Below are 20,792 nucleotides of genomic sequence, written 5' to 3'. Positions count from 1 at the left end.
ATTTTTTTATTTTGATGACGTTACTTCCGGTTTTGAGATTTCCGCGTTTTAGTGATTTTCAGAGGGTCACTTTGTCCGGCAGTTTTCTGAAAAACCAATCAACACAAAAGCATGAAATTTTCAGTGATGCTAGAGCAACCTTTGGAAAAGTGAATTTCGTATACCACAACCACCGGAAGTACGAAGTGCCGACGCTCGCTATGGTCCGAAAATAGTCCTATCAGGAATTTCAAGATTTTTAACACCTTTTCTACGATAACTTTTTACCTAGAAATATTTTGTTAAAACATGTAGAACAAAAAAAGTATAGAATTCCAAGATCTTTCAAATGATACCTCGAAAAAAGGGCTGGACCCTTAAATTAGGGGCCGAGAGGGGCCGAATGTTTTTCCTTTATATCTCAAAAAGTATTTAGTATTTGTAATACGTCAAAGAAGCAAAGTTGTTCAAAATGTCAAGCTTAATCTATTGAAGTCGTCAAAATACGTCCGGCATCGTCACTTCCGGCCAAACCGGAAGTGGTCGGAAAACACGTTTTTTCGCTGTTCTTGACAAGTTTTTGGGTTACATATGTCTCTGGGAGCATATAAAGTAATTTTTCCGTGTGTCGTCGTCACTTCCGGTCAAACCGGAAGTAGCAAAAAATGGCTTATTTTAAAGGTTTTGATGCTAAATTGAAATTATAAAGTCACTGGAGACTAGCTCATTGCTTTCTTTTCTTTTCTTTGGTCAAAACTGGACGGAAGACCTACTCGTTGCATTGCAACGAGCTTTGCTCTAGTTATTATTGTTTTTAGCTCACCTGAGCTGAAGGCTCAAGTTAGCTTTTCTGATCACATTTTGTCCGGCATCCGTCTGTCTAGCTGTCCGTCTGTCTGTCTGTCTGTAAATTTTTCACATTTTCGACTTCTTCTCAAGAACCCCTGGGCCAATTTCAACCAAACTTGCCACAAAGCATCCTTGGGTGAAGGGGATTCAAGTTTGTTCAAATGAATGGCCACGCCCTCATTCAAGTGGAGATAATTGGGAATTAATGAAAATTTGGTGGTATGCTTTAAAAATCTACTTCTTAAGAATCACTGTGCCAGGAAAGATGAAACTTATGGGGAAACATCCTCAGGTAGTGTAGATTCAAGTTTGTTCAAATCATGACCCCCGGGGCTAGGGCGTCGCCAAAATGGCCGACCCAAGTTTTACATAAGAATATATAGGAAAATTCTTTAAAAATCTTCTTCTCATGAACAGTCAAGCTATAATTGATCATATTTATATTCAGCATTCTCAGGTAGTGTAGATTCAAATTTGTTTAAATCCTGACCCCTGGGGGTAGGGGGGGCAAAATGGCCGACCAAAGTTTTACATAGAAATATATAGGAAAATCTTCTTCTCAAGAATAGCCAAGCCATGATTGATCATATTTATAGGGAAGCATCCTCAGGTAGTGTAAATTCAAGTTTGTTCAAATCATGATTGCGGGCGGTAGGACGGGGCCACAATGGACGACCAAAGGTGCTCAGGTGAGCGATGTGGCCCATGGGCCTCTTGTTTTTCTTACCGATTTTGTACACGCAAGTTCTCAAAAACGGCTCCCTTGATTTTCATGAAACTTTCAGGACTGATAGAGCATGAAAAAATCTAGACATATATTTTTTTGTTTTGATGAGGTCACTTCCGGTTTTGAGATTTCCGCGTTTTAGTGATTTTCAGAGGGTCACTTTGTCCGGCAGTTTTCAGAAAAACCACCCAACAGAGAAGCATGAAATTTTCAGTGATGCTAGAGCAACCTTTGGAGAAGTGAATTTCGTATATCACAACCACCGGAAGTACGAAATGCCGACGCTCGCTATGGCCCGAAAATAGTCCAACCAAGAATTTCAAAATTTTAACACCTTTCCTACGATAACTTTTTCCCTAGAAATATTTTGTTAAAACATGTAGAGCAAAAAAAGTATAGAATTCCAAGATCTTTCAATTGGTACCTCGAAAAAAGGACTGCCCCCCTAAATTAGGGGCCGAGAGGGGCCGAATGTTTTTCCTTTATATCTCAAAAAGTATTTAGAATTTGTAATACGTCAAAGAAGCAAAGTTGTTCAAAATGTCCAGCTAAATCTACTTGAGTCGTCAAAATACGTCCGGCGTCGTCACTTCCGGCCAAACCGGAAGTGGTCGGAAAAACGCGTTTTTTGCCGTTCTTGACAAGTTTTTGGGTTACATATGTCTCTGGGAGCATAAAAACGAGTTTTTTCGTCCGTCGTTGTCACTTTCGGTCAAACCGGAAGTAGCAAAAAAATGGCTTTTTCTGAAGGTTTTGATGCAAAATTGAAATTATAAAGTCACTGGAGACTACTTAGCTCATTGCTTTCTTTTGTTCCGTCACTTCTGGTCAAAACCGGACGGAAGACCTACTCGTTGCTTTGCAACGAGCTTTGCTCTAGTTTATTATTCTTTTTCATTCGATGCATCTTTTCTATAGTCAATGGTTCCTGATACGCATACTCAGGGGAGTAGAGGATCAAAACCCATTGGCTAGCGAAGATGCATTCGAAGTAGTCCAAAGATTTTCAAACAGTAACTGCTCAAAATATGTTGTTGTAGGGAAAAAGTAGCATTATAAAGATTTTTTTAAGGAAAAGCCCTTATCTTGGAAAATTATTAGTACCTGAATTATGGCGCGTAACAGTTTCCAAAGGGGTTAAAAAATATATAAGCACCTAACGTAATACTCAGAGCCTAATGTACTAACAGGTCCCCTTAATATGGAGCCTAATGCCCCAACAGGTGCCATAACTGTAAAACCCTAACAGGTGCCATATAACTATGACACCTTATGCATTAATAGATGCCATAACTATGGAGCCTAATGCAAAAGTGTTGGAACCGGGGGTGGGTGGGTTAGCCCCCCTTTTTTGCAAAGATAGATATTATAAAAGCATTGAAATGTGGGATTAACCTTTTATTGTTGGTTTAGCTCCCCCTTTTGAATTAGGCCAAAAGAAAATATACTCTTGTTTCCTGTCCCCTGACCAAAAAAATTAGGGTAGGTAGGTAGGGAAAAAATTTTATTTTGAGAAAAAATTTTATTTTGAAAACTCCATGGATGCAGAACATATATCATGTAATAACACGAAAATGATTTGTTAACAGTTTACAGAGCAAGTTTGATAATGAAGATTTATAAAGTAAAGGTATCCTGTACACTTATGATGTATTAGTTCTGTAAATATTGTTGGTAGACTTAAAAATTTTAAAAATAGTCACCCAAAAAATGAAAATGTAATAAAATCTTATAGGGTCGGAGGGTAAAATGTAGGGTAGGTTGGATGACAGGAAACAAGAGAATTTTTTAATTTGGCCTTAGAATGGTTTCAATTTGTGTCCGACGCCTATGTAATGCATTTACAGGAGCCCTAACTATGGAGCCTAATGCATGAACAGATGCCTTATAACTATGGAGCCTTATCCCCTAACTGATGTCCTAAATATGGACCTTAATGCATTGACAGGTTTTCTAACTATGGAGACTAATGCCTGGACATGTGCCCTAAATATGGAGCTTAATGCCCTACCAGGAGCCCTAACTATAGAGGGTAATGCTTTAACAGGTGCTCTTGCTATGGATCCTAATGCATTAACAAGTGCCCTAACTATGGAACTCAATACCCTAACAGGAGCCTTAACTATAGAATCTAATGCCCTAACAGGTACCCTCACTATGAAACGTAATGCCTTAGCTGTGGAGCCTAATGTCCTAACAGGTTTTCTAACTATGGAGCTTAAAGTCCTAACAGGTTTCCTTACTATGGAGCCTAATGCCCTAACAGGTGCCCTAACTATGGAGCCTAATGCCCTACCAGGAGCCCAAACTATGGAGCCTGATGCCTTAACAGGTGCCCTTACTATGGAGCCTAATGCATTGACAGGCGTCCTAACTATATATGGAGCCTAATGCCCTAACAGGAGCCTTAACTATAGAGGCTAATGCTTTAACAGGTGCCCTAACTATAGATCCTAATGCCCTAACAGGAGCCCTTGCTATGGAGCCTTTTGCCTTAACAGGTGCCCTAACTATGGAGCCTTATACCCTAACAGGTGCCCTAACTATGGAGCTTAATGCCTCACACGTGCCTTAAATATGTTTCCTTATATCCTCTAACACGTGCTTTAACTATGGAGTCTAATGCCCTAACACGTGCCCAAAGTATGGAGCCTAAAGCCTAAATGGAGGTCCTAATTATACAGCTTAATGCCCTTACAGGTGCCCCATTGACGTAAATTTTGGAAGGGGCCCTTATACAACAAAAAACTTAATAGCCTTGTTTGTGTATCAACTGTCAGACCCACCTTTTTTAAATGTATATTATCTTTAATTTTAAAGAAAATCTATTATATTTTGTAAACGAAGGCATCGCCTGACTGACAACAGTATTTAAAAAAAACATTTAATGTCAAAGAAAAATATATTTTCTTGACCTGAAGGTGCTTGAATTAAAACGATCACATTTATTATTATTGATACCACCACTTAAAGATACTGTTATTTCTCAGAGTTTTTACAGATAACCTACAACATAAAAAAAATAATTATAATTATACCTTACACTCAAATTACGCATCACAATTTTATTTTAAGTGAAAATAACTGAAAGTAAATCTTTCTCTTAAAGATGGACCTTTTTGTATTTTTTCGCTTGTGACTTAGTTCTGTACAGTAATGGCTGGAATAGTGGACTCCTGTCCAAGGAACCTGACGGAAACATTGATAGCCTCTGCCAGACTGGGATGTGGTCAAGACAAGTATGGTAACAAACAGTACTTATGTCTCCCGAACTCAGAAAAGACGGGTCTGGTAGAATTCTGTCACGATGGAGTCATGTGGTTATTGGAAAGAGGTGAGTCATCAAATTTATATTTTTGTTATTTAATAAATTGCGTTTTTGAAACTGCTACCCAATACACAGGCAACTTAGCCACATATGATTCTCATATGATTGGTTTCATATGAGAATCATAGAAAAAGGGCATCATATGTGAATCATATGAAGCAAATCATATGATTTACATATAATCCACATATGTGAATCATATGAAAATAACTACATATGATTTTCATATGAATGACTTCAGTGTGTTTCAAGCCATTTACATATGAGAATCATATGAAAATGGCATCATATGTAAATCATATGAAACACTTATGTGTGTTTCAAGCCATTTACATATGAGAATCATATGAAAAGTACATTATATGTAAATCATATGAAACACTTGTGTGTTCTTTTTCAATATTTTTCACATTCTTGTACACATTTAAAAATCAGATATTTCTGCTTTAGATGAAAATTCATTACATTACAATGATCAATCTTCATTGGTTAAATATTTAAAAATATCTTAAAATGCTTACACAACTTTTTTGATAAAATTATTTTCATCAAGAGAAATAACTTATTTTTCACAGTGTACATTCTTAACAAGAAAATATACAAACAAGTCAGTAGCATTTGTCGATACATGTATTAAACATATTCTAACATGAGTACAAATTATAAGATTTCAGCAAAATGATTTAGTAGTTAAACATGTATACTGTACATGTACAAATGAATAACATAATTAGGTAATGTATAAAAATACCATATGACATGAAAGTGTCCAAAGCAACATTGAAATATCAGCAATAACATTTGTCATGTATTCTCTATTGTAAATTTATGAAAAATCAAGTTATGGATTATTCCAGCATACATTATGGGAAATCTTCACAGGTCAAATTCAGACAAGATTGTGTACATCCTCCCCATTTCATAATTATTCCATATATATTTCCTTGCTCTTTTTCCTTCTGTATCTTTCAGTTTTTTCAGTTGTCCTCCCTTTGATCTTCCATGACCATTTTGAAAATCTCTTTGAACTGTACCGTACCAAAAATGAATATCCACCACTTCTCCTTTTCCTGAACAATTTCTTTGTGGCACAGAATGGTCTCTACAAAAATTTCAAAAGTAAAAATAAAATAATTCTTAAATTCTATGAGTTATAAAAGTTACTTAGGTATTATCAGCAAACAAATGTATGCCCCATTCACTGACACAGATATGATACAAGATAAAACTAATGTTATATATGTTATACTAGGTGTTTTGAGGAATCCTATGATGTAATTTGCAAAACAATTACACTATTGAAAGATATGCTTCATAATAAAATCATAAAAAAAACATTTTTTTTTTGTTATTTTGACAATTAAATTTGGAATGTTCAAACAGTATATATTAATTCAGATTGTCAAAAAAATTAAGAAGATTCTGATACAGATACATGTATATTATTTTTGGACAAAAAATACTACAGACAAGTAGACAGGCAGAAAAACAGACATTGTGAATCAAAGATATCCCAAACTTTTGGGAAGACTATAACAAAGTTTATTTAACAGTGTGTAGTTACCTTAACTTTGAAGCAAGCCTTGGATCTTGGGATTTGTTCTTTATCTTACAAGAGGCTGACTGTATATTGAACCTGTAAGACAAATACTAACAGTCTCACACAGTAGATATTTTCTAAGAATACATTTAATTAAAACTTAAACTATCAAAATTTTACTTAGCCAAACCCAAAAGATTTAAAATGAAAAGCAAATTAATAGGGCTGTCACGGGTACCCAAAATGACCCGGAACCGCGGAACAATTCATTCGGTTTGGGTACGGTTCTTTTTTTCTGGAATTCGGTTCGGTTCCAATTTGTATAGTAGTGTAGGTTTTACTATAAAAATGGCGTAAAAAAACGAGAGATTTCTTAATACATTGCAATTATAAGGTGATTTAAATAATAGGGTATAATTGTTGTCTAGTCAGGAAGCTACTTTAAACTAGTTTAAATGTTGCTATTTCGAAGATTAAATGAAAATATTCTTTTTGTTGTTGAAAATAATACAAATCATTAGCTTTTATTCCATTAATTACCCGAACCGAAATACCCGAAACCAAACCTAAAAAAATCAGAACCGACCCGACCCGAAAAATTTTGGAACCGTGACAGCCCTACAAATTAATTTTTTCTTTATCTATTTTGTCTGGGAAATGCATTATAACAGAAAAAAATTGTGAAAGGTTTTTTTTAGAAGGAAAGGGGGGGGGGGGGTAAACAGAGTAGAAATTTACATATAATTATTAACAATTTCTTTTGAATTAATGTACATTTAAATTCAGCTTTTGATATATATAAGTGAAATTGCAATTTTACTTCAGTATAATAAGGAAAGATAAGTGAACACTGTTTCATATGATTCTCATATGATCACCGTTTCATATGATTCTCATATGAGCACAGTCAAAACATTCGTATGAATTTTACCTGAGTATAACAAGGACAAATTAGTGAACATTATTTCATATGATTCTCACATGTTCAGTTTCATATGATTCTTATATGATTATTGTCAGAATATTCATATGATTCTCATATGCAGGATCTTTCATATGAGAATCATATGTATATTACTTCATATGATTCACATATGTATGATCATATGATTCTCATATGATTGGCCACATATGATTCTCATATGATTATATATACATATGATTCTCATATGATCCACATATGATCTTCATATGAAAGACGATGCATATGTGGATCATAAATGGCTAAATTACCTATGTATGACAGCTTAGGCAAGTATTGAACTTTCCCACATGCAAGTCAAACTCCAAGGTCAAAATCCTTGGTATCCAAACAAAGATCATGTGATAAGGAATGCACAAGTAAAATAACAACCATAGTACATGTGCTTATTTTTTTAAACGTTATGGTGAATATTGAAGTTTTTAAAAGTGGGTCGAACTGTAAGATTAGTGTCAAAAAATCAAAATACTATTTAAAATGAATTTGATGAAATTTATAGAAATGCATTTGCCGAAAAGTTCTCTGCCATGAGCGTGAGTTTAGAATGAGTTATCAAGAGTGACGAAACTAAATATAATATATTAAAGGAACCTTTTTCTTGCCTATAGATTAATTAAATCAGTTACACAAGAGACATGTAAATGTTACATCATCCAAATTACACAAAGTAAAAATGATATACATCTAATTGATTGCGCAATATACCAAGTAATTAACAATTCAGTATAATTTAGGTTATTGTTTGGAAACCACTGGCGATCAACTGTCAAAAACTAACTGCTCACATTTCCTGATGGGCTGTCCAGATACAGAAGTCCACATCAACGAAATGTACAGATGTAAGGATAACTTTATATATGAAGAATAATGTCATACTCATCCTTAAAAAAACCTACTAATATTACTATAAATATGTATTTACATACATGTTCTCAATATTCTTCTAATTTAGATCCCGCCTGTTTAAGAATTAGTACAGAGTATCAATGTTATCTTGCTGATCCGATCTGTGGAAATACGTAAGTGATAAATATTCATCATTCAAATCAGCAAAATGTCCTAGTCTTGTTACTATATTCATACATATATATTTATTTTATGTTTAGCACATGGGATACAACTACCAAAGACAAAACAGAGGAATTGGTGACCCATGGATTCTCCACAGACCATGGCATATATAATATAACAGAAACAATTATTCAAACAACCACATTGGCAGATAATAACTCAGCATTAATTGGGGCAATCGTGGGAATTCTGGTAGTTGTGTTAGTCGCTATTCTTCTACCTTTGACTGTATTTTTAGTTTTACGAAGAAGAAAACTGAGACAAGAAAAAGGAAAAGCTGAAGTTATAGGTACTGCAGTTTGTGCATACTATCTTTTTTGATATTTTCTGTGTGAATGTAAGATTCTTAAATTTTTTTAATTAAAGATAAAAAGAAAATAATAGCATTTATAAAAAAGATAACTGAATACATTTTTTCACTCATGAATAAAGATTTTTTTTCTTTCTTACATTATTCATTTTACTTTCAAAGAATATTTAATTTTATAACTTTCATAAAACATGAAACTTTTTTGGAAGGTAATTGTGAAATCTTGTTGAAACCAAATGAGGAAGAATGATTAGAAAATTTGATTTAAGAAAATTTTGAATATTTGGAATGTGAATAATTATACAAGAGGCCCACGGGCCTTATAGGTCACCTGATCATTATGCAACAACTTTCCAGTTACAGTGTATTGAATTTGATTCAATAACATGTTTTAAGCCAGATGCTATATGGCATTCACAATTTTGAAAGAGCACCATTGATCATCATAACAATAAACTTAGCAGTCGCTTAGCTTGGTTACTGAATACCCATATGCAGGGTAGGGAACAAAATGCACTCCAACTAATCAGTAATATTCATCAATAATCAGTAGTGCCACTAACACTCTGACCCTAGGTTGCACAAATTTTTAAAAGGCACCCTTAAAATTGCCTATCAAAAAGTATAAATGTTTTATAAATACAAAGGACCAGATTTCAAACAATTAATTCATTTCCAGTATATAAGTAGAGCCCCCCACCCTATATAGGTAGTTCATCTGCTTCATACCAAGAGACAGAGAAGAAAATTTCAAAGAGCCCCACCCTTACACCAGAACCCCTGACCCTGGGGCCATATAATTCACAATTTTGGTAGAGGCACTCTTGCTCATCATAACTTTGCACTTAATTGGTTTATTTAGGAGCAGAGAAGAAGATTTTCAAAGAATTCATGTAATTTCACTATATAATCAATAGAGCCCCCCCCCCAACACCAGAACCCTTGATGATAGGGCCATGAAATTCACAATTTTGGTTGAGGCACACTTGCTCATCATTACTATGCACTAAGTTAGTTTATTTAATACCTAGGAGCGGAGAAGAAGATTTCCAAGGAATTCACATATTTTCACTATATAATCAATAGAGCCCCCCCCCCCCCAGAATCCTTGACCCTGGGGCCATAAAATTCACAATCTTAGTTGAGGAACACTTGCTTATCATCACTATGTACTTAGTTAATTTATTTGATACCTAGGAGCAGAGAAGAGGATTTTCAAACAATTCATGTATTTTCACTTTATAAACAATAAAGTCCCCCCCCAGAACCATTTATGCTGGTGGGGCCATAAAATTCACAATTTTTGTAGAGGCACTCTTGCTCACCATAACTATACACTTAGTTAGTTTATTTAATACCTAGGAGCAGAGAAGAAGATTTTCAAAGAATTCATGTAATTTCACAATATAATAAATAGAGCCCCCCCCCCCCCCCCAACATCATGACCCTTGACCCTGGGGCCATAAAATTCACAATTTTGGTAGAGGACTCTTGCTCATCATAACTATGCACTTAGTTAGTTTATTTAATACCTAGGAGCAGAGAAGAAGATTTTCAAAGAATTCATGTAATTCCACTATATAATCAATGACCCCCCCCCTAACACTAGAACCCTTGACCCTGGGGCCATAAAATTCACAATTTTGGTAGAGGCACTCTTGCTCATCATAACTATTTACTTACTTGGTTTATTTAATACCCAGGGGCAGAGAAGAAGATTTTCAAAGAAATCATGTATTTTTACTATATAATCAATAGAGCCCCACCCTAACACCAGAACCCCTGACCCTAGGGCCATAAAATTCACAAATTTGGTAGAGGCACTCTTGCTCATCATAACTATGTACTTAGTTGGTTTATTTAATACCCAGGAGCAGAGAAGAAGATTTTCAAAGAAATAATGCATTTTCACTATATACTTATTTAGCCCCGCCCTAGCACTAGAACCCCTGACCCCAGGGCCATGAATTTCACAATTTTGGTAGAGGACTCAATGCTGATTACAATCATGCAAATAGTTTGACTGCTTGATGTCCAGGAGTAAAGAAGAAGATTTTTAAAGATTGCATTAATTTTAGTGGTTTTTGCCCCACCCCTCAGGCCCCAGGGGGGCAGGGATCATGAAATTCACAATTTTTGTTCCCCTTCACCCATAGATGCTTTGTGCCAAATTTGGTTGAAATTGGTTCAGTGGTTGCAGAGAAGAAGCTGAAAATGTTCAAATGTTAACACACGACACACAACACACGACGGACGACGACGGACGAAAACGGATAGCAATAGGTCACCTGAGTTTACTCAGGTGACCTAAAAACATTGAATTGGAACTCCTTTTTCAGAAGACGAAAATCAAGTCTTATTGGAACCGTTACCAACAATGGACATCAGACAAGGTACTTAAATGTAATAGATTCAAGTAAATAATGCTTTATATTTTAAAAATGATTTAAGGAAACCCTAAAACCTAAAACTACTTAGTATTTTGTTAATTAACATAGGGTATCTCTCTAACCTGCGCAGGAAAACTTCAAAAACAATATTTTTATACCCAACGCAACTAGTTGCGGGAGGTATAATGTTTTTGACCCGTCTGTCAGTCTATCTCCTATGTTTCAAATTAAAAGGTCTGATGAAGGGTAAAGTTGACAGCAGAAAAACAGACAATGCAAAAAAAATATACGCCCAGGATCACACTGTATTGATCAGGGCGTATAATAATTAGAAAAAATGAATTCATTTACTGTTAAAAAATTGCGGAATTAACTGTAATGAGCAGTTTTGTTTAATTTAATTAAGAGGGTCGACTGGGGTTTCCATTGCGTAATATTTCGCGCATCATAGTACAATGTAGCGTATTTACTGTTTTAAAGCAAATTTTTTCTTCACTGAAACAAAACAAACTAAACAAACTCAAGATTTTACGATTTTTATAACAATTTTTATAATTAATAGGTACATTGATGTCCCCTCTGTAAACAAGGTGGTAGAATTTTGTGGTTCTTATATATAATGTGCAGTATTGTATTGATCATTATGTATCATAGTTTAAGCAAAAAGTCTTGTAGTATTTGTAAAGTGCGTAAGATTTGCACTTTCCCATATAATTCAAATAGTAAATGTACCTGTCATTTGAGACGGTCCCTTAAAATACATGGGCGATAAATTTTCCCAATACTTGTCATGTACACTGAAGTCAATGTTAGTTATATAATATATAAAATTAAAGAGTTTCTCCATTTTAGTTTTTACACAATAAAACCCCAGTCGCCCCTTTAACTTGTAAGGGTGAAGGATATTATGGAGATAACGAATAGTATTTAATATCAATCCCATAAAACAATACAAAATAGGAGCAGATCAAACACTGACCTCTGAAACATCAGAGGTGGGATCATGTGACATGGAGGAGTGAGCAGCCCCTTCCAACCGGTCACATCCACCGTGTGCTCCTAGTCAATATCAGGGAAATAATAGAAAAAATCCATAGTCAATTTAGTGTATATATAATGGACTAACAATTAGTAAGAAAAACGTCACCCAGCATTTGACTCAGAGATAAATTTTGATTATTTGCTGACAAGATCAGCATAGGTAGATCATAGGTAGATCATTCTAACCCATCAATAAAGCTCTTTAGTGTGCAGTATTCAGCATGTTCAGAGCTTCGATCCATATGCATGTTATGGAATCACATTTTAATTTGTTGAGTATGCTAGGGCATCAACGATAGTTCGAAACGTGGGATAATGTGCATAACAGGCGAAGTCCATTATACATAAATTTTCCTTCGTTTCAAACTGTCGTCCATGGAACTGCCATCTTTGTCCCAGGCATACCCAACAAATGTGATTCTTTGTATTAACATTACATTGTGACATAAAATTATAAACATAAATTAAAAAAAAAGTCTGATAGATTGTAATTACATGAGGCCGCCCATGTCAATTATAATAGTTCTCGGGTATATTCTAAAATTTTGAATATTAAAGGGGGAATGATTTGCATTCATTCTTTAAAAAGCTTGTTTTCTCCCCAGTAAAAAAACAAGTGGCCCACGGGCCTTATAGGCCACCTGAGTATCATGTAACAAGTTTCCAAGTATTGAATTTGGTTTGTTTATTAAACCAGAGGCCATTAAATTCACAATTTTAAAAGAAGCGCCATTGCTTATCATAACTATACTCTTAGCATACTTGCCTGTTTACTTAATACCCTGGAATAGATCAGAATAACAAAGAAAAAAATGCATTTCCACTATCCCATATGAAACAGTCCGGGCAGCTTAGACACGGCTCAGGCAAGGATTCCGTTTTTTCAGAAACCCGTGCTTATAGCATTTCTGCTCATATCTAAAATATGTATGGAAAGCCATGCCTAAAAGTAGTCGAGGCACGGACACGGACACGGCACGGGATATTGGCCGAATTATTTAAATTAGATTACACGGTTTTACAAAACTGTGTCAGAAAGCCATGCTGGTTTCCATATATGGACTCACGGATTCTGTAAACCCGTGTCTGAAACCCCTGTCCATTTCCATATATGGAGACACGGATTCTGTAAACCCGTGTCTGAAACCAATGTCCTTTTCCATTTATGAAGACACGGAGTTTTGGAAATCCGTGTCAAAAAAGCCGTGTGACATACCAAATAAGGAGTCACGGGATCTGTGCATTTGTCTAGATCTAGGTCATGGCACTTGGAGAATCTACTGATGTAACTGTGGATGCCAAAATGGTGACTGAAACCAAACTAACTACACAATGCTTTACATTCTTTACTAAAAGTTTAAAATCTTATATGAATGTTTCTATTTACTGTCTGTTAAAGATTAACTTTATTAGTTACAATCCAAGCTAGTTTTTAATTAAGCACTGGATGAAAAATACAGTTTCCGCATGGCTGAAACTCTACTGAAACTCTGCGGAAACTTAAGGTTACTAATAGTTTCTGCAAAGTTTCAGTGCGGAAACTTCAAGTTTCATCAAGTATCCGCAGTGCGGAAACCAAAGGTGTCCACGAATCCAAATAGTTTCCGCATCTGAAACTTGCTGAAACTTGAGGTATACGCAAGGTTTCAGTATGCGTATATGGTTGAAATACATATGGTTTACCAATGGTTTCCGCAACTGAAACTTGAGGTATACGCAAGGTTTCAGTATGCGTATACAGTTGAAATACATATGGTTTACCAATGGTTTCCGCAACAGAAACTTGCTGAAACTTGAGGTATACGCAAGGTTTCAGTATGCGTTTACAATATTGATATACATATGGTATACTATAGGTTTCCGCAACGGAAACTGTAGTATTGACTACACAATTTTAGCCCTGGTTTTCAACCAAGTCATTTTCCCCCTGAATTCTCATATTGGAAAAAACAACACACTAACACTAGTTATCAAAGAATATTTAATGTTATTATCAACATTTACATACATCGGTTGAACATTTTTCTCTTGCATCATAAACATTTTTACAGCTAAGTCCGAGCCCTCAAGTCACGACAGGAGGACAGAGAAAATGTCTGCATTTAATGATGTCTCATACATCAGAGATATAATCTTGCGAGAGGAACTTAGAACTGCATTACTGCAATCAATCAACTAAACCTGAATTCGGTTTATGCAAGTCTAGTATTATTAAGGAAATGTAAAATTACTTGGTATAATAAATGCACAAGTTCACATCATAAGTAGCCAATAAGCACCAAGGTGGATTCCTTTGTTAAAAATTCAGTTTGTAGTCCATCATCAACCAACAGAAAAGTCCTTGAGTGGTTCTCATTCTTTGATGACCCACTTACACTTATCCTGCTTATGCTAGTGGTGGCTGCATGTTTTCGGAACTGTGCCACACATCACTGTAGTCTGCATGTATGACCTGTTCCAGTTTCAGTTGACTTTAAAAATATCAATGCTTGAGTATAGAGAGACTTGTTTTCATCATTGGAGAAATGATATCATGTTCAAGTTGGATTGATCTGCTCATCAGTTACTTCAACCTATTGAAAATATATATAAATATAGTTTAACAAAATCCCAATCTAAATAAAACAACATGTTAGATCCTCTCGCATACTCGCTTCACAACATCTAACAACATCCCATAGAAGGTCACGTCAGATGTCAAATACGGAACAACTCTAGACTTATTTGTTCCAATTTATGAAATACAATAATTTTGCAGTCGACTATTTGATTGGTTAATAGAATATGACCTCTGATGTCACACTCTACAGGATGTTGTTAGATTTAGGCAGTATCTAACATTTAATATTAATTGGATGGACAAAGTCCCTAATGCTGTTCTACTACAAGCTTTTGTTTGATTAATTTCACATTTTAAGCATTTTTTTATCAGAATGATTTAAAAAGAAATCTAAAAATTTATCAAGTGTAAAATATCATTAGTTTATTAAAGATGCCTCTTTTAAACACTTCACTAGGGATAATGAAATAAACAAACTTGAATTTATTTAAACATGTTAAATGTACTTGAATATGTATGTATAGATTTGTTCCTGATTTTCAGAATAAATTAAGGAATTTTCTTTCATTCTACTTGTTCATCAAAATATTTTTTTTTATTTGAATAACAACTAGAGGCCCATAGACCTTATAGGTATCATATATGTAACAACTTTCACTCAATTTAATTTGGTTCGTGTTTTAAACAAAAAGCCATGAAATTCCAAATTTTGAAAGATGCACCGTTGTTTATCATAATTATACACTTAACATGCTTACTCTGGTTACTCAGTAACCAAAGGTGGATCAGAGTAAAAAAGATAAAATGCTATTCCATTTGTAAACCACCAGTTGTGTACCCCACCCCACAGGAACCACTAACCCTGGGGCCACACATTTCAAAATTTTCTAAATGTTATCTTAAGTTTTATTTCATCATAAATGGTTGATTAATTCCAAAGAGCTATATGGACCAACCCTAGTACTAAAACCCCTGACCTTGGGGCCATGAATTTCATAATTATGGTAGATGACTCAGTGCTCATTTCAATCATGCCAACAGTTTGACTGCTTGATGTCCTGGAGTAAAAAAAGAAGGGGGGATATCATAAAATTTACAAATTTTGTTCCCCTTCACCCGTAGATGCTTTGTACCAAAATTGGTTGAAATTGGTTGAGCGGTTGCAAGGAAGAAGCTGAAAATGTTCAAATGTCAACACACGACAGACAAAAACAGATAGTAAATAGGTCAACTGAGTTTACTAAGGTGACCTAAAAATAGGCCTGCTTATAAATACTTAATTTAAATAAATCAGAGAATTATTGTAGTTAGCTCGCAAAATGAGACTTTCTAAGAAAATGTTAACATCTGTTAACAGGGATCATGAAATTCACAATTTTTGTTCCCCTTCACCCATAGATGCTTTGTGCCAAATTTGGTTGAAATTGGTTCAGTGGTTGCAGAGAAGAAGCTGAAAATGTTCAAATGTTAACACACGACACACAACACACGACGGACGACGACGGACGAAAACGGATAGCAATAGGTCACCTGAGTTTACTCAGGTGACCTAAAAACATTGAATTGGAACTCCTTTTTCAGAAGACGAAAATCAAGTCTTATTGGAACCGTTACCAACAATGGACATCAGACAAGGTACTTAAATGTAATAGATTCAAGTAAATAATGCTTTATATTTTAAAAATGATTTAAGGAAACCCTAAAACCTAAAACTACTTAGTATTTTGTTAATTAACATAGGGTATCTCTCTAACCTGCGCAGGAAAACTTCAAAAACAATATTTTTATACCCAACGCAACTAGTTGCGGGAGGTATAATGTTTTTGACCCGTCTGTCAGTCTATCTCCTATGTTTCAAATTAAAAGGTCTGATGAAGGGTAAAGTTGACAGCAGAAAAACAGACAATGCAAAAAAAATATACGCCCAGGATCACACTGTATTGATCAGGGCGTATAATAATTAGAAAAAATGAATTCATTTACTGTTAAAAAATTGCGGAATTAACTGTAATGAGCAGTTTTGTTTAATTTAATTAAGAGGGTCGACTGGGGTTTCCATTGCGTAATATTTCGCGCATCATAGTACAATGTAGCGTATTTACTGTTTTAAAGCAAATTTTTTCTTCACTGAAACAAAACAAACTAAACAAACTCAAGATTTTACGATTTTTATAACAATTTTTATAATTAATAGGTACATTGATGTCCCCTCTGTAAACAAGGTGGTAGAATTTTGTGGTTCTTATATATAATGTGCAGTATTGTATTGATCATTATGTATCATAGTTTAAGCAAAAAGTCTTGTAGTATTTGTAAAGTGCGTAAGATTTGCACTTTCCCATATAATTCAAATAGTAAATGTACCTGTCATTTGAGACGGTCCCTTAAAATACATGGGCGATAAATTTTCCCAATACTTGTCATGTACACTGAAGTCAATGTTAGTTATATAATATATAAAATTAAAGAGTTTCTCCATTTTAGTTTTTACACAATAAAACCCCATTCGCCCCTTTAACTTGTAAGGGTGAAGGATAGTATGGAGATAACGAATAGTATTTAATATCAATCCCATAAAACAATACAAAATAGGAGCAGATCAAACACTGGCCTCTGAAACATCAGAGGTGGGATCATGTGACATGGAGGAGTGAGCAGCCCCTTCCAACCGGTCACATCCACCGTGTGCTCCTAGTCAATATCAGGGAAATAATAGAAAAAATCCATAGTCAATTTAGTGTATATATAATGGACTAACAATTAGTAAGAAAAACGTCACCCAGCATTTGACTCAGAGATAAATTTTGATTATTTGCTGACAAGATCAGCATAGGTAGATCATAGGTAGATCATTCTAACCCATCAATAAAGCTCTTTAGTGTGCAGTATTCAGCATGTTCAGAGCTTCGATCCATATGCATGTTATGGAATCACATTTTAATTTGTTGAGTATGCTAGGGCATCAACGATAGTTCGAAACGTGGGATAATGTGCATAACAGGCGAAGTCCATTATACATAAATTTTCCTTCGTTTCAAACTGTCGTCCATGGAACTGCCATCTTTGTCCCAGGCATACCCAACAAATGTGATTCTTTGTATTAACATTACATTGTGACATAAAATTATAAACATAAATTAAAAAAAAAGTCTGATAGATTGTAATTACATGAGGCCGCCCATGTCAATTATAATAGTTCTCGGGTATATTCTAAAATTTTGAATATTAAAGGGGGAATGATTTGCATTCATTCTTTAAAAAGCTTGTTTTCTCCCCAGTAAAAAAACAAGTGGCCCACGGGCCTTATAGGCCACCTGAGTATCATGTAACAAGTTTCCAAGTATTGAATTTGGTTTGTTTATTAAACCAGAGGCCATTAAATTCACAATTTTAAAAGAAGCGCCATTGCTTATCATAACTATACTCTTAGCATACTTGCCTGTTTACTTAATACCCTGGAATAGATCAGAATAACAAAGAAAAAAATGCATTTCCACTATCCCATATGAAACAGTCCGGGCAGCTTAGACACGGCTCAGGCAAGGATTCCGTTTTTTCAGAAACCCGTGCTTATAGCATTTCTGCTCATATCTAAAATATGTATGGAAAGCCATGCCTAAAAGTAGTCGAGGCACGGACACGGACACGGCACGGGATATTGGCCGAATTATTTAAATTAGATTACACGGTTTTACAAAACTGTGTCAGAAAGCCATGCTGGTTTCCATATATGGACTCACGGATTCTGTAAACCCGTGTCTGAAACCCCTGTCCATTTCCATATATGGAGACACGGATTCTGTAAACCCGTGTCTGAAACCAATGTCCTTTTCCATATATGAAGACACGGAGTTTTGGAAATCCGTGTCAAAAAAGCCGTGTGACATACCAAATAAGGAGTCACGGGATCTGTGCATTTGTCTAGATCTAGGTCATGGCACTTGGAGAATCTACTGATGTAACTGTGGATGCCAAAATGGTGACTGAAACCAAACTAACTACACAATGCTTTACATTCTTTACTAAAAGTTTAAAATCTTATATGAATGTTTCTATTTACTGTCTGTTAAAGATTAACTTTATTAGTTACAATCCAAGCTAGTTTTTAATTAAGCTTAAGATTTTAATGATAATTTACAATTCAATAGTAATTTAATCTAGCTAAGTTTACACCATCTGAGAATTTAGTTTAGACAAAACTTTCGCTAGCAGTGAATGTGATAAAAAATATATAGGGAATGAAAGTCCCACTAAAGTCATTCAAATAAACAAAGACTATTTCATCATGTTCATTGTCAACTTGCAATACAGAAAGATCATGAAAATTGAAAATTTGACTTATTTATTCTATATTACACTTACTACATTTTGTTCAAAGTGAAGAAATCATCCCAGACTGACATAAATACAATTCCAACTGACATCTTTTAGTTTAATATCCTTTAACTAGACTAAAAAAGACACATTCTTAGCGCATGACCATGAATCCCTCCAATTTAATATTCAAATAAAGGAAGTTATGATTGAGCATGCTCAGTAAAAAGCCGTGAGATATAAATAAATAGTTTGAAGCAAAACCCGCTTGAGTTAAAAACCGCCTCCCTGGTACACGGATTCCATCCCTCCATACGGGTTTCTGTGAGTGAGGATTCTAGCTCACACTTTAAGACTCAGTAAAAAACCTTATTGCAAAGTAATGAGCAAGGAAAATTAAAATAATCATAACCCTGGATGATGGATTCGGACTTTTTTGAATACATATATATTAGATTTTCATTATAACTTTAAAAATCTTCTCTTGCTATTGTTATACCATGTGCATGGTTATGATAAGCAGGGGTGTCTGTTTTGAAATTGGGAATACTTTGGTGCTTGGTTCAGGAACTTATTATAGGGTATTTTGGTGGGGTTACTGTACGACACTTACCATGCGAGTGAATTCTAAAAAAGTCCAATTAAAGCCCACGCCGTACCTTTATCTTAAGTAAAAAAATGTTTTACTAACTTTCCACTAAATAACATGCCACTTATTAACTAGGATCGAGAGTTAATGATACACAAGAACCTGGAGACATTGTGGGCACTGCTGAAGATGATGAAAATGATAATTTTGGTGTTCCTGAAAGTGAACGTTCACTGCTGGCAACAGACGAAGGTATTCACCTAAACAATGTCATATTTATTTAAAATTTGCCTCTTTTTGTACAACTTCAAAATTGAAGCGTTGAGTAAAATATTTTTTTTTCTACTGAGGATATTTGTGTAGGAAGACTTGTAAATAAAATACAAAAGTATATATGTTCTTGTTATTAAATCATCATATGGCTTAAGTAAAGTACTTCATATTTATCTAAAATGTGATTGGAAAAAATGAAGTTCTTTTCGAGATAAAATGGATAAAAACATTCTATTTCAGGAACTATAGAGATACAAAGAGCGGTCGTCAATGGAGATCCAGCGGATAGTGAGGAATTTGTCATACAAGCTGATGACGGTGATAATATTATGAAGCAAAATTCATTGACACAAAGCAGGAGAAAGAGAAGTAAGAATACAGATACCACACATTTTATCATTTCCTTTTTTATAGTTATTTTTTAGCAGGATTCTTTTAGCAGGACTTGCAAAATCCTTTAGTCCCTAACAAAAAATACAATAATGAACTATGATTATAGTAAACTATAGTTTATTATAGTTAGCCATAGTAAATTAAAGTTCCGAAGTTTTTACTATAGTTAATCAAAGGTTGAATTGTTAACTATATTTAAACAAAGTTTTCAATTTTTTTTACAATAACTACTGTAAATCACATTCTCAAAGATTTTACTATACTTTATCAACGTTTCAAAGATTTTTTGAATCAGTCTCACATGTACTTTTATCGTTTTTTTAATTATTATTTAGCTGTTCTAAGGGGTCGATGTTATATTGTTTGTGGCTGGTTTTTGTTGTAAATCTTTATTTAAATATACTTCTAAACGTAGCTTATCAAAATGAAATACATGTATTTACGTT

At 34.6% G+C, this 20,792-nt stretch overlaps 2 protein-coding genes and 1 long non-coding RNA gene across 3 annotated transcripts in view; 2 read left to right on the top strand and 1 right to left on the bottom strand.

The window, feature by feature from the left end:
• The window catches only part of LOC134247804 (uncharacterized), a 23,045-nt gene extending 2,667 nt beyond the window's left edge, over positions 1-20,378 (top strand). Inside the window, exons 2-9 of the mRNA XM_062730197.1 lie at positions 4,700-4,889; positions 8,140-8,244; positions 8,358-8,424; positions 8,512-8,765; positions 11,126-11,179; positions 16,359-16,412; positions 19,816-19,932; positions 20,194-20,378. Coding sequence (XP_062586181.1) covers positions 4,712-4,889; positions 8,140-8,244; positions 8,358-8,424; positions 8,512-8,765; positions 11,126-11,179; positions 16,359-16,412; positions 19,816-19,932; positions 20,194-20,378 — 1,014 coding nt within the window. The 5' untranslated portion in view covers positions 4,700-4,711. The remainder of the gene's footprint in view (positions 1-4,699; positions 4,890-8,139; positions 8,245-8,357; positions 8,425-8,511; positions 8,766-11,125; positions 11,180-16,358; positions 16,413-19,815; positions 19,933-20,193) is intronic.
• On the top strand, positions 3,449-3,946 carry LOC134247813 (uncharacterized). The gene has a single exon (XM_062730210.1). The coding sequence runs from the start codon at positions 3,449-3,451 to the stop codon at positions 3,944-3,946; it is 498 nt and encodes a 165-aa protein (XP_062586194.1).
• Positions 5,496-6,531, bottom strand: LOC134247800 (uncharacterized). Its single transcript, XR_009987926.1, has 2 exons — positions 6,448-6,531; positions 5,496-5,985 (listed from the first exon to the last, which is right to left on the bottom strand). It is a non-coding gene; the product is annotated as an uncharacterized LOC134247800 (long non-coding RNA).
• Positions 20,379-20,792: the final 414 nt, after the last annotated feature.

This window comes from Saccostrea cucullata, unplaced genomic scaffold, assembly GCF_032062105.1.
Source record: "Saccostrea cucullata isolate Sc308-1 unplaced genomic scaffold, CSIRO_AGI_Scuc_v1 ctg2525, whole genome shotgun sequence".
Lineage (NCBI taxonomy): Eukaryota > Metazoa > Mollusca > Bivalvia > Ostreida > Ostreidae > Saccostrea > Saccostrea cuccullata.
This window is presented reverse-complemented; position numbering and strand designations above follow the sequence as displayed.

Coding starts and splice junctions, on each gene's coding strand:
- LOC134247813 (XM_062730210.1), top strand. CDS start 3,449: ATGGAGCCTTATCCCCTAACTGATGTCCTAAATATGGACCTTAATGCA.